Below are 14,114 nucleotides of genomic sequence, written 5' to 3'. Positions count from 1 at the left end.
TCCAGTGGTCGCAGCCGGATTTTATTACTGTACTCAAACCTGTTCGTCAAGGTCGTCGCGACTTAAACCCACATTCGGCCCTAAAATTCAAGTAATATTTTGCAGTACCATCAACACAGAACCGAGCCCTGTGAGTCCTAGTGTTAGAGGTACATTTTACCAAAATTGATTGAGTTATGCTAATGTCTATCCCAACTTGTTGGTAAATTAGTTAATTAGTCAGTAACCTGCAGCCTGTGGTTGTGAGTTAGTTTCACGATCGGATATTTTCACAAACCACTAAGTCGAGTAAGACAAGCCCATCCACAAGCCCGTTTTGGTATAAGCCCATCCGATTATAAAAAGCTTACCACCAACGATTAGGTAACTAACTATCGAAACCCTAACTCCTAGAGATAGACCTAAACCTAATACATTCATAGAATTCATTGATTTTAACAATTAAAATGAGAATGCTTTCATCCTGTATACCGGCATTAATTGTGATTTGATTTGTGCTTTAGTTTACACGACAGCAGTAGACAAGTGTCGTCGACCAATATGGCTAATACACGACCTGATAATGGAAAGGCTGGCTCCACGCAGGTCAGCTTCTCTTGTCAGCGATGTAACCAGCCTCTTAAACTAGATCACTCGTTCAACAGCATTGACAAACAGGTCTTCAATGAATTTACAGGTAAATAGTGGACAATAAGCTTATTCATTAAGAGATATTGTCAGAATGAAACATTTTTTGAAACATTTTCCTCATGATTTGCAGTCACTTTTCTCATCAACGATTGCATCACGGTGTTAATAAATCGATTTAAATCATATCTGTTTTGAAAAATGGGACAATATGCATCCACAGTGCGGTACTCAAAGATCTGGCAACCTCCATTGTAAACCAATATGATTAAAGAGGTGATCAGACACGAGGTTCCCACATCACAACCCTAAGTAGGCTACACCATTCCTAGAGGGTGTCAGTGGTGTGGAAAAACGGGTCTATCCTATGATTTTGATAGGTCTACGTTATACTTACCGGTAGTTGACCATACAAAAAATCAATTTTCAGCACCTTTGACAACACAAGTGGATTCTGAGGAGCCTCTTATGATTTTCAAAGAACCGTCATCGGTACGTCGATTTTTTTTTCACTGAGTCAGAATAGAAAACAGCAAACATCATTCATCTTTTCAATGAAGTTCTATCCATGGATGGTTTTTTGTATGTTTTGATTGTTTCAGTCTGAAGCTATTGGTGGTGATGATGTATCAAGAAAAATCATTAAACCTCTTCGGTGGGTTTGGACTTTTATAATCATATGAACAAGGCTATGAGATAGATGTAATGATTTATAGCATTATATGCAAAAGTAGTGTACATTCGTGCATCAAAATATCTTGCAGATTAGTATCGGTTGACAGTGGCAATGATTTTACATTGCTTGGAGAGTCAGATTCTGGTAATATGGAGAATTTGAGCCATAGACTGAAGGTATGTAGCCTACAGTTTTGCTTCATCTTCAGTAGACATGGTGAATTTCACGATTCTATTTTTTATTCTCATTCCATCATAGGTGAACAGTTATCTGTTTGATATTATGTCCGGACAGTCCGAAATAGATCATCCACTGTGTGAGGTATGATTACATTGTAGAATACAGTGTATACCAGCGTTTGCTGCTCAATGCCATTCTGATATGTCATTACTTCCTTAGAATATTTGACTCTTCTGTTCTTGTTTCATAGGAGTGCACTGATAATCTTCTTGAGCAACTTGATCAACAATTGATGATAACTGAAGAAGAGGGCAAAGATTACAGGTAGGTTATGCTTGTTCTGAACATTCAGACATCATGAGTAGTTTGTTTTGACACTTATAGGAAGTATTGAATGCTATTTCAGAGATTTTCTAGAGAAACTAGGTGAGAGCAGCGAAATAACTGTCGATGAGAAAGCGCTTGATTCTGAACTCGGACAGGTATTTTAACACATCCACTTGTTGATTTTCTCTGTTGTCTCTATAAAGAACATCATTAATTAATTTATTTTATAGTTACGTGCTGAAGAGTCGGCATTGTTGGAACAACTTCAAAGCATTGAATCAGAACGGCAACATCTCGCCGATCAGTTGAGACAGGAGAAAGAGGAGGCTCGGAAACTTGATGAGGATGAAGCGAGGTATTCCAATGACAGATTGAATTCCACCAAAGTTACTTTGGTGACTAAATTCAGTTATTCAAATTTGGTTATTAAAGAATTATTGTTCTGTGAACTGGTCAATGTTTCTTTTATAGTTATTGGAAGGAATATAATGAATATAAAAGACAACTGCTTGAGCACGAGGACAGTCAGAGAAGGTACGTACAATATCCTTTTATGAATTGTTTCAATTTCAAGCAGTGACAATATACAACATCTACCTATTTATATGATATTACAGTGTTGATAACCAGTTAAAGTACGCCCAGGCTCAACTTGATAAACTGAAGAAAACTAATGTGTTCAATGCAACATTCCATATTTGGTAAGTATTTCTACATACCATTGAACCTATGCTTATGACAATTTATCATTTTGCAACAGGTGTTTTCGCATAAGAGCTAATTTCAATCATCTAATTGATCTTTTAGGCACAGTGGTCACTTTGGAACAATCAATAATTTCCGACTCGGTCGACTGCCGAATAATCCAGTAAATGTTCATTCCAATCATCTTTATTCAATAATCAAAAAACCGGGTATAGGTTTTTCTGATATTTTATTTTCATATGATGTAGGTTGACTGGAATGAAATCAATGCTGCTTGGGGACAGACTGTGTTATTGTTGCACTCACTAGCAAAGAAAATGAACTTAACATTTCAGAGGTATGCAACAGTAAAAAAATGTTTTAAGTCAGACGGGAACATAGATCGAGAGACTAGTGGCTAGCAATGTTTTTTTGTTATATTTTTGTTGGTGTATAAAGAATAATACTTTGTTTATTTAGGTATAGACTAGTGCCTTATGGTAGCCATTCATTTCTTGAATCCCTGACTGATAAATCAAAAGAGCTTCCGCTGTATGGATCTGGAGGAATAAGATTTTTTTGGGATACTAAGTAAGTTTTTAATTTCAGAGATGGCAATATCAAAAATAAAATTAATTCCCACCTGATTTATAAGAGTATGGAATTGATCTTTCAGATTTGATCAAGCGATGGTTGCATTCTTGGATTGCTTGCAACAGGTGTGTATTCTAATGAGGAAATTCTTCCTAATTATCACTGTACCGGTGACCAGTAATTATAGAAGCGATTAAAGTATTTTGAATAGTTCATTAACAATAAATCATTATTTTCCCTTATCAGTTTAAAGAAGAAGTTGAAAAAGGAGACTCCGGATTTTGTTTGCCGTATAAAATGGAGAAAGGACGAATTGAAGATCCCAGTACTGGTACTTCATATTCCATAAAGTAGGTGGATAGTGCTCATTCAGGGTCCCTCCTCCTTCTAAAGGTGCTTGAAACTGCTCTTAATGGTGCTTGAAACTCGATTACTTTGAGCATAATACCAGAAAACTATTTTCAAAGGTGCTTGAAACTCCTTTAAAACTCCTTCAAAACTTTTTATAAATAGCCAATTAGAAATTTTAGAAGCTGTGAAGTAAATAGACTTACCGGTAAGCCTTAATTGATACAGCTAGGACCAGGATTTGTTACCAAATTAGGCAGTTACCGAATAAGAAATGATAGGAATTTGCATACAAAACCGAAATAATGGTTTATCATGATAAGGCTAAAATAAAATGATACCTCGTTTCTCCTAATCGGCCAGGTCACTTTGTAAACTTCGATGAAATTTGTTATCAGTTCATTTCAATAGCTGCCAGGTCTGTTATTGTTAGCTCGATCATGATTTTAAAAAAGTAATGTATACAGGCAGCTGTCCGGGTCAACTTTTAAGCACAGCCGAGATGAGAAGCAAGGTATCTACTTTTTTAGTACAGATTTCGAAAGAGACTGTAATTGGGATTTGAAAGTGATGCAGATGCTTCCTCAAAAATTGACATTTTCTCCTTTAAAACTCCTTAAAAACTCCTTATATCTATGATTGACTGATCTGTTGGAGCCCTGTCATCATCTCGATTGTTTCTATTTCTATTACTGTTGATTTTATTGCCTAAATAGGTACATTTTCATCAAAAATAAAATGCGGGAATGTCAAAATATGTTTTCGTCATTTCAGGATTCAATTCAATTCCGAGGAACAGTGGACTAAAGCGTTGAAATTTGTGCTGACGAATTTGAAATGGGGTCTGGCATGGGTTTCATCTCAGTTTACTAATCGATGAACGTTGAACCGATAAATTGATCTTTGTGAATGGCCATACATCAAGCTGCTAGTCAAAAATATCTTACTCATTGTTCTTAAGTCTGGATGAGAAACTAAATGAATTTATTATTTAACATGTTTTGTATTATAGTGATTAATCTTCGTTAATAAAATTATATGTATGTATATTACATGTATGATCATATGAAAAACTGTTTTGTTTTTGATTGAGATTCTCCACCTTCTACCGGGATGGATCCAGGCTGGGAGAATGGGGGGTTCATTTCACAACTTAAGGTTGTGGCAGGCATGTTAGCAAACATTGAAGCTTTTGGGGGAGTCTGGGCGAGAACAAATTTTAATATTTAGGTACATGTTTATGCCATTTTATTGCATATTACTGCTTTAAGCAGTACCGTGGACTTTCGTCATAGATTAACGTCAGGTGCAATTTTTCACCTAGTGATTTTCAAAAGGGCGAATATCTGCAAAAAAAGGTCAGAAAACCCCCTCTAAGTGCACCCCTGCTTCCAGTCGGTTGCTTCTTGTTTCTAATTTGAAGGAAAGAAGCCATTCTCATGAGCATTTCCTAAGGGGGGGGGGGGGGCGATTTGCATAGACCAGCTTTACTCTGTGCTGAAGGGGTTCTCATTTTACCGTAGAATTATCATTATTTACCACCTCAACAAATCTTAAGGAAATGAATTCACTACAAGCGAAGCTGGAACTTCAATTCATGAAAGGAGGAGTTTCCACACCCTGCTGGCAACGCCTATATGATTATGATATCTACCACTATGATAAAGGTCGATAGTTTTCTTAGAAGAGTGGAACCTCATTATGACGATTCGGATACAAGGATTTTTTTGTCGGTTTAGTTCTATCAAACAAAAATGATTGATTCAAGTTAGAAATTTGCTTATTTCTTATGAGATATAATAACAAACTCAGTTATAATGACCGAATTATCTATTGCCCTAAAGCTTGGCTTATGGTGGCTATATGTTGTCGCACACTGTTCACCATTGATTCGCAGAATGTCTGCTTTTAATGAATAGCTTTATATAGCAGACTTTGAGCTGCCAGTTGACAATGCGCACAGGTTTGCAATAATGTGAACTATTTGAGCTTCGAGTATTGTACGAAAAGGATTAAGAGTTCACTTGCCCAGGACTAATGGTGATTGATTAGATACCTAGTAATAAAACATTAGTGGTGAGTACGGTTTATATAACTCTCATTTTCATTCTATACTATAGTAACATCCCACTCGATTATTGTATAATCTGTAAAACCAAGCACGTATCGCGCATTTAGAACCAAAAATTGCCTCATAATCCATAATGCTCAAGATTTCTTACTTGGGCAGAGGAGGCTGACAATCAGCTAAATTTGATGTACATACTTTGCCTATTTTCATGTCCGTCTCTCTTAAAATGATCATGATCTCTTTTCTATAGCGACTGCTGCTGCGGTAATACAGCATAATTATCTCTTGATACACTGGAATATAGTAAGCATATACATGTAGTGCATAATTTTAAGTAAAACCATGTACAGAGGACATGATAACAGAATTCAGAATTGTAGGTTTTTAGGAGTCAGAAGTCATATTCTTGAAGATGGCTGCTCTTGATGCTACCCAAAAGTTGGTGTTTTTTGTCAATGGCAAAAAGGTACCGGTATATATATAGTAGTAATTTTTCATTATGGATATATAATCTTTGCAAATCAATCGGGAATTTTGATTACATCAATAGATAACTGAAAAGGATGTTGACCCTGAATGGACATTGTTGCAGTACCTGAGAAATAATTGTATCCTTTCTAAAATTGAATTAACTTTCATGAGAAAACGAAAAGCTTTTAGGCGAAAAATTGCATTTGCAATGATAATTCTATCATACACAGGATGAAATTCCATTTCATTTGGAAATCATTTTAACGCTATAGCTATTGATATATTCTTGATATACCCAGAAAAATCATAAGCATTATGCTTTTGTATAAACATGCATTTTTCAACATTTTTATGGTTATGGGCGTAAACGGTATACAACTAGTATAGAACCAGTTTGGCACAAATTTAATAACCTTTAGGTCATGACCCTAAAAAAACGATGAGATAGTATTAAAGTTTTACATATAATTCATCCCATCATGAAATTCATGGAATGCCTGTCACTTTAGCAGTTCATTTCGCAACGTTGCGTGTTATATATATGAATTATAAAATTGTTATAAATCTAAAATCTATTTCAAATCAGAAAAGAATGAATTTCCCAAATCAGACATTCATCATTCCGATAACTAAACAAGAATATACCTTTTCGCGAAATTGCGAAGTCCTATATCACGACAACTTTAGTCATAGATATTTACATACTTCGAGGATAAAATTTCTGCTGATAACTTTGTTTGTGTCTCATTTATTTCAATTATTTGCTATCATTTGAATCCTTGACTATAAAATCCAGTATTACTGACCGGGGCAAAACTCGCTTGTGGACAAGCAGGATGTGGTGCCTGTACTGTGATGGTATCCAAATATGATCGACATCAAAAGAAAATTGTGTATCCTTTCTCTGAGGTTTTGTTTTTTATGGAAATTTGTAGATATTAACATCCTGTGTTACTTAGAATATTCATAAATGGTTATCTTAAATTCGACCAGTGAACTACTCTACTCCAATTAAACAACAAATATGATTTGAATTCTTATGAAATATTCAGTCATTCAGCCGTCCCAGCATGTGTAGTTTTCATTGGTTCAGTGCATGGGATGGCAGTTACTACGGTGGAAGGAGTTGGTAACCGTAAAAAACTCCATCCAATACAGGTATGTTTAACTAGGAATTTCGTAATGATATAATTTCTTGATGAAATGATATCAGGCTGCTTGATTTGTTACGGTCTTTTGCTGCAGGAACGCATAGCCAAATACCATGGCAGTCAATGTGGATTCTGTACTCCTGGTATGGTTATGTCAATGTATACATTACTCAGGAATAATCCAAATCCTTCCATCTCTGAGATAGAAAATGCAATGCAAGGAAATCTGTGTCGTTGTACTGGATACAGACCTATCTACCAAGGATTTGCCACTTTTGCTGATAAGGTGTGAATATTTTGAAATTACATGAAATTTAAAATTACATGAAATTTAATTACACTTTTCATGTGTATTTCATACACTTCCTGAAATTTTCATCACACATATTTTTCTAGGATTTCGATTGTGGGATGGGTGACCAGTGCTGTAAAAATAAAACTGTAAACGATGAGGTAAGCTGTGAAATTTCATTCATCATAAATGACAACAACAAGTATAATGGATTCTGATTTGAGACTTTCAATGGGACGTACCGGTATTCATTTCAGATGGCAACTAACTTAACAGAAGGTACACTGCAACCGTATAATCCAGACCAAGAACTTATATTCCCAAATGAGCTTCAGGTACAGTGTCATCAAGGATGTTGAAGTGATATGTGGGGCTTGGAAGTTTCTGATGAACGTCTCCTTGACTGAAATGGATATGATATGATGCCTAGCTATGTTACTTGATTTTACAGTTATCTGATGTTCTTGAGCGAGATCTTTTTCACTGTAAAGGAAAACAGATTGACTGGTACAGGCCAACATCACTGAGTGAACTCTTCAAAATCAAAGACATGTTTCCGGATGCTTCAGTCATTGGAGGGGGGCTTTATATCAGTATGTATTTGTACTGTCTTCCATTTTTTTCAAGTCTAGGGTGTACCGGTATATAGTGAACCACCTGCGATAAGAACGATGGCTCTAGGTGCAAATTGTACACAATTTCACTTAGTAGAAAGCAGTTGAAAAAATTTTGTATTTTCTATAGGAAAGAATAAGATCTACCCTAACAAGTCAGTCATTCAACTTGTAACCCTATCGCACATACAAGATTTATGTGGATTTATGTTTACTGATGGTGGTATGCACATAGGAGCAGCGTGTTCACTGGGAATGCTTTCTACAGCTCTTTCATCCTCTATCGACAAGTCTCCAGGTACATACAGTTGTATGCACTTTTTTAGAGTTATGATAAAATGATGGTAAATACTTTTAGTTTTGAGTAACTGTCTTTTCTTTTGTAGAGGGAAAACAGTCGTTTATTGCTATACAGAAGATGCTGGGTTCTGTAAATCAACAAATGAGAAATGTCACGGTGAGTAGCGCTTGCAATTTTAAACCAAGTTGCCAGTACCTCAGTATGGGAACATGATAATGTATTGAGAAGTTCGCTTCTGCACTAACTGTTTCACACTTTTATAGACTATTGGTGGTCACATAATCTCATGTAGAAATAAATCGGAATTGATTCCTATTCTTGTGGCATGTGGCTGCACAATGACAGTTGTTTCATCAGGTATGTATTGTGTGAAGGAAAGTTGTAAATGAATAATGTCGAAAACAATAGTCGGCCTTGATATGGACTTCTATTTATCTGCATTATATTTTTTGTTATAGGGGGAATAAGGCAGGTTCCATTTGATGAGAAAATTTTGTCTAAGGAAAATTCTGTGCTGAAACAAAAGGAAATCATTAAATCGATATTCATTCCACACGGAAATGAGGTAAAGGCAAATGCATAGAACGTTGAATCTTACAATTTTTTTATACAGATACAGTTACTAAGGTATGAGATATAACTATCAAAAATTATCTTGATTTAAAAAGATTCCTTATTCCTAAACCATATCCATCCAGTACCGTTTTTATTTTTTCAGAATGAGTTTCTTGAAGTCTACACATCAAACTCCGTGCAAGTGGCATCAGTTTTTCGCATGGTTCTGGAGAAAGATACCAGTATTATTCAGGAACTCTGTATAATATCTAGTGGTTTAGATGGAAGAATCAAATTGGCCAGTGAAACTATGAAAGAGGCTGTAGGAAAGTAAGTCTAAGCATAGATTTATCACTAGATAGAATTTAGTAAATAACATTTCTGTTTATATTACCTGCATATGATAATTGTTTTGATTGATATTTTGATGATTTTAGGCAGTTGTGTGACTCAGTTGTGTCGAGTTTGAGTAAAATCTTGACTGATGAGATTAAACCATGTACAGATAATACTGGTGGAGCCGTTCAATATCGTCGTTCGCTTATACTCGGATTCTTCTTTAAATTCTATCTATCTATGCAGATGAAAATCAATAAGAACATGGTTAGTTATTGAAGTCAATGAAGTCTGATTGTACATTAACATCAATAGGGACATTTTATACTAAGATCTTTTTGATCATCTATTTATACAGGAATCAAGCAGTTTAGCAAGTGCAGTATACGACCTGCCGTTTGAACCATTGAAAGCGAGTCAAGTATTTGAAAAAGTTGATGTGCCCGCGCATGACACAATTGGAAAACCCCTACCACAAATTATGAATCCTTGCCATGCGACTGGGGAGACCATATACATTGACGATATTCCTACATACAGTAGTAAGGACTAATCTGCACATACATTGTTATTCATTGCCAGTTAAATTCGCATTTGAAATGTTTAATTGAATTTTTCCTCCAGATGAATTATTCATCGCCTATGTGTATAGTAAACATGCCCGTGCAAAAATAGTCAGTGTAGATCCATCTGAGGCACTCAAAGTTGATGGTGTGGTTTCATACATTGATCACAACGATGTTCCTTCATCAAATTATTTTGGCCCTCTTGTCAAAGATGAGGAACTCTTTGCTACAAAGCTTGTAACTTGTTGCGGACAAATTATCGGTGCCGTGGCTGCTGAAAATAGGGATATTGCACGAAAAGCTGCAAAGTTAGTAAAAGTGGAATATGAAGTGCTAAAACCAATAATTACCATTCAGGTATGTTTGTAATATGGACAAACTTGTTCAGAGACATTAAATGTCCCGGTTAAATGCAATTACATGAATTAATGTACCTGTTTCTAAACTTAATAATAACTTCTCTTGTTCTCTACAGGACGCTATTGAAGCTGATTCATTCTTTGATCCAGTTATCAAAGTGAACAGAGGAGATGTTGATGCAGCATTTGCCGATGCAGATCATATCGTTGAAGGAGAACTTCACACTGGTAGTCAAGAACATTTCTACATGGAAACGAATGCCACAGTTGCTGTGCCAGTGAAAGAAAACGATGAAATGATTATCTATACGACAACTCAAGACTTACGCCGTGCACAGGTTTGGTGACATTTTATCCATTGTTGTTATACTATATATTCCAGTTCTATCCGAAGTGAATATAGTATATAACTTGTCTTCAAAAGTAGTTATGGAACTATAATCTATGTACTGTGCAATACTTCAGGCTGATATCTGTCATGCTTTGGGTTTGATGTCAAACAAAGTTGCTGTAAAACACAAACGAATAGGTCAGTCACAAACGAATTATCAGTTGATAATAACTGGATATCAGTACCAGTAAGCCTTTGTATTTCTTTGAAAAATGCATTTGCCAATATGTTTTTCAGGCGGAGGTTTTGGAGGCAAGCAAACGAGAGATGCGCTTGTTTGTTTAACTGCAGCGGTTGCAGCTAATAAGTAAGTGTATCGTAAATGCACCTACTAAATTTAGTACATTTGCTTACTTATCATGTGTTTCAAGGCATCCAAATTGAAATTTGATACAGGGTAAACAATTTCGATGTTTTCTCAACAGATTACAATGTCCTGTGCGTAGTTCGCTGGAAAGAGTTGAAGATTTAAGAATTACTGGCAGACGTCATCCGTTTTTAGGAAAGTATAAGGTACAGATTATATTTACTACAGTTCATCAATGCATTAATGACCCAGTGAAAAAGACTCAAGATTAGACCTTTTTGACACAATAATACTAGAATAGATTACCGTAGTTCATATTTTTAGGTTGCATTCACTAAAATGGGAAAGATTCAAGCATTGGACATTGTGCTGTATAGTAATGGTGGTCATTCTCTAGATTTTTCTGGTCTGGTGAGGTCTAGCTTACATGTGTTGTATTAATTGATGAGTTTTCTGAGAACAAAAAATTGTCATTCTGATGACTGTTTTCTAAAGGTTATGGAATATGCTGTCCTGGAGGTTGATGTTTGTTATAAATTACCAAATGTGCGTGTGAAAGGCTATGTATGTCGGACAAATCTGGCATCAAACACAGGATTCAGAGGATTTGGTCGACCACAATCGGTCATTATTTCTGAGAGTTGGATCGAACAGATGAGTTTTGTTCTTGGAATGACACCAGAACAGGTATAATTCACTATTCATACTTATGTTCATTATAATATCTACTGTTGATTATTACCTTCAATTATGATAATACTTTTAGGTTCGAGAAATTAATATTCACAAGGAAGTTGCTCCCGATTGTTTTGATATGGAGATAGATGGAAAAGTGTTGCATCAATGTTGGAAAGATGTAATTGAACAAAGCAAATATGAAGATTTACAGAAAGAAATAGAAAGTTTCAATAGGTTAGTGCTTATATCTAACTAAGCATTTTAGCAATGTCTCCTGGGCTACATGCCTTCATGTATTTGTACCTTATATTTGTAGCCAAAATAGATGGAAGAAAAGAGGAATTGCGGTAGTTCCAACTAAGTGCGGAAATGGATTTGCTCTAAAATTTATGAACCAGGTATTCAAAAATAATAATACACCAGTACTACAGAAGTACAAGTATTGAGAGAAATGTAACTAATCTATTGTGGTTTTAGGCTGCAGCACTGGTACATGTTTATCTAGATGGATCAGTTCTGTTAACTCATGGTGGAGTTGAAATGGGACAGGGTGTCCACACAAAGGCAATACAGGTACAGTGAATATCAGTAATCACATGTTTTCCCATTTTCAAAATCATATTCCTGAATGTGGTGATTTTGAAAAGTTTTTCATCTCATGGTTTTTATAGGTTGCTAGTCATGTTTTAGGGATATCTGTGGACAAAATTCACATCACAGATATAAGCACGGACAAGATACCAAACAGTATTTGTTCCTCTGCTAGTATCTGTTCAGATTATATCGCAATGGCTACCAAGGTACACCTTTTATCATAAAACGACCAATTTTGGAGTAACATTTTTGAGTGTTTAGCATTGTGTAGAACCATTACTTACTGATTATCGTTTTCTATTGTCTTATATAGAATGCTTGTGAAACTATAATGGAAAGACTGAAACCATTCAAAGAGAGTAAACCTGATGCAGGATGGGACGGATGGGTCCTTAGTGCTTGGCTTGAAAATGTTTATCTGTCTGCAACTGGTTATTACAGGTATATCACAAACAACTACATTACTGTATTTGGAATGAATAGATTGAACTTTATTCCGAATTGTAAAAAACTTTTTCAGTGTTGATGATGTTTCTTTTGATTGGGAGAAAGGAACTGGACGTAGGTTTGACTACCTCACTTACGGTGCCGCTTGCTCAATGGTTGAAATAGATTGTTTGACTGGTGAACACAAGGTACCAAACTCAAGCTTTAATCAATACATGGAGCTTCCTAAACATTTGCATATTATAAAGCAGTTCATAGTAGAATAATACCAACAATCTGTAGGCATATCTGTTAGGTACGACAATACCATGGACACTATATAACCGTATATTGCATGTTACTTTTTACAGGTGTTGAAAACAGACATTGTGATGGATGTTGGGGCAAGTCTTAACCCAGGCATTGACATTGGTCAGATCGATGGTGGATTTATGCAGGTACTATCTCAAAACATCAATTTATAGTGAAAATGATGAACAATATGAATGCATGCGTAACAAACTATTTGTTTTTCAGGGCTATGGATTATACATGACAGAAGAAGTGAATGTATCACCCAATGGAGAAGTTCTTACAACTGGTCCTGCATCTTACAATCTTCCTCGATTCAAAAACCTACCCAACGAATATAACGTAACAATTCTGAAAGGATCCAGAAATCCAAGAGCCATTTATTCCTCAAAGGTACTTATAGGAGTTTCTACTACAATGGCATGAGCTTTTGTTTAATGAAATCCTGACCATTATTTATTCTTTTTATTATTTTTATACTTACTTATATTTGAAGGGTATAGGAGAACCACCGTTTATACTAGCTGCATCTATTTACTTTGCTTCTAAAAAAGCCATCCTTAGTGCAAGATCCGATTCCGGTGTATCTGGATATTTTCGTTTGGATTGCCCGGCTACAGCTGAGAAAATCCGTCTTGCATGCACTGATCAATTCACCAAACCGGTAAGTTTTGTGCCTTGATTTGAATTCAGATCAAATGTTATAATGCTTATAATTTGTTGGTTTCTTTTTTAAAGTTTGAACAAGAAGATGGTGGAAGTAAACCATGGTCAGTTATCGAATAGAAATGTCAAAATTGGTGAACGTTGCAACAAATTGCATTAGTGTGTTGCATGCTTTGGTTGACCTTAATAAGAATGAATTATTTAGAGTATAAGCAGATAATATATATATACATGTATACATGGATGAATCATATTTTATGCACCACGTGTTATTCATACGTGTCATGTAAAATAAATATTTCAAATGATTATAAAGTGATCTTTTTCTTTTAGTGTTCAGTTTATTAACTATTTCGAGCTGAGGAAAGCTTTATGTTCCAGATGACGAAAAATCAGAGTAACAATCTCCAAATGCAAATTTCACTGATTATTCCCACTTATCAGAAACTATCCAAAAGACGGAAGACACGTTCAATGGTTTTGATGCAGAAGTTCGCCTGACAAATCCAGTGTTTCTCCGGGACTCGAATGTCACGAATATGTTATTACTGTGTTTGACTTTGCAACAGGTCCGCTAGTATCAAAGAT

General features: G+C 35.5%; 2 protein-coding genes across 3 annotated transcripts; both read left to right on the top strand.

Moving 5' to 3' along the window:
* Window positions 1-39: 39 nt before the first annotated feature.
* Window positions 40-4,460, top strand: LOC141907289 (beclin-1-like). 2 transcript variants are annotated; one of them, XM_074796894.1, is made up of 17 exons: window positions 40-149; window positions 504-676; window positions 1,058-1,119; window positions 1,230-1,282; window positions 1,392-1,479; window positions 1,562-1,624; window positions 1,734-1,807; window positions 1,890-1,965; window positions 2,041-2,165; window positions 2,282-2,344; window positions 2,428-2,511; window positions 2,618-2,678; window positions 2,764-2,852; window positions 2,975-3,085; window positions 3,171-3,213; window positions 3,335-3,438; window positions 4,211-4,460. In XM_074796894.1, exons 2-17 carry the CDS (start codon window positions 541-543, stop codon window positions 4,314-4,316), a joined length of 1,338 nt encoding a protein of 445 aa, XP_074652995.1. In that variant the 5' UTR covers window positions 40-149; window positions 504-540; the 3' UTR covers window positions 4,317-4,460. The 2 variants fall into 2 exon arrangements, with proteins under 2 accessions (XP_074652995.1, XP_074653003.1); XM_074796902.1 differs by having other exon boundaries at window positions 68-130.
* Window positions 4,461-5,409: 949 nt separating this feature from the next.
* LOC141903899 (xanthine dehydrogenase/oxidase-like) lies at window positions 5,410-13,800 on the top strand. Its single transcript, XM_074792278.1, has 34 exons — window positions 5,410-5,512; window positions 5,758-5,810; window positions 5,880-5,973; window positions 6,058-6,115; window positions 6,775-6,871; window positions 7,031-7,136; window positions 7,224-7,415; window positions 7,526-7,582; window positions 7,679-7,756; window positions 7,873-8,014; window positions 8,166-8,333; window positions 8,422-8,492; window positions 8,600-8,693; window positions 8,795-8,901; window positions 9,055-9,221; window positions 9,329-9,494; window positions 9,586-9,769; window positions 9,852-10,150; window positions 10,269-10,490; window positions 10,618-10,681; window positions 10,781-10,850; window positions 10,969-11,056; window positions 11,175-11,261; window positions 11,346-11,537; window positions 11,617-11,762; window positions 11,845-11,926; window positions 12,006-12,101; window positions 12,200-12,328; window positions 12,436-12,563; window positions 12,643-12,757; window positions 12,920-13,006; window positions 13,086-13,253; window positions 13,357-13,524; window positions 13,599-13,800. Exons 3-34 carry the CDS (start codon window positions 5,920-5,922, stop codon window positions 13,644-13,646), a joined length of 3,930 nt encoding a protein of 1,309 aa, XP_074648379.1. The 5' UTR covers window positions 5,410-5,512; window positions 5,758-5,810; window positions 5,880-5,919; the 3' UTR covers window positions 13,647-13,800.
* Window positions 13,801-14,114: the final 314 nt, after the last annotated feature.

Source organism: Tubulanus polymorphus, chromosome 1, assembly GCF_964204645.1.
Source record: "Tubulanus polymorphus chromosome 1, tnTubPoly1.2, whole genome shotgun sequence".
NCBI classification, from domain to species: Eukaryota; Metazoa; Nemertea; class Palaeonemertea; order Tubulaniformes; family Tubulanidae; genus Tubulanus; species Tubulanus polymorphus.
The sequence above is the reverse complement of the archived record's forward strand: the minus strand, read 5'-3'. Positions and strand labels throughout refer to the sequence as shown.

Excerpts from the sequence above, each read along its gene's own strand:
- LOC141907289 (XM_074796894.1), top strand. The coding sequence starts at position 541 with ATGGCTAATACACGACCTGATAATGGAAAGGCTGGCTCCACGCAGGTC. Across the intron at positions 1,625-1,733 it reads TAGATCATCCACTGTGTGAG|GAGTGCACTGATAATCTTCT; the intron begins GTATGATTACAT and ends CTTGTTTCATAG. Across the intron at positions 2,345-2,427 it reads CACGAGGACAGTCAGAGAAG|TGTTGATAACCAGTTAAAGT; the intron begins GTACGTACAATA and ends ATGATATTACAG.
- LOC141903899 (XM_074792278.1), top strand. The coding sequence starts at position 5,920 with ATGGCTGCTCTTGATGCTACCCAAAAGTTGGTGTTTTTTGTCAATGGC. Across the intron at positions 7,416-7,525 it reads TTGCCACTTTTGCTGATAAG|GATTTCGATTGTGGGATGGG; the intron begins GTGTGAATATTT and ends ATATTTTTCTAG. Across the intron at positions 7,583-7,678 it reads ATAAAACTGTAAACGATGAG|ATGGCAACTAACTTAACAGA; the intron begins GTAAGCTGTGAA and ends TATTCATTTCAG.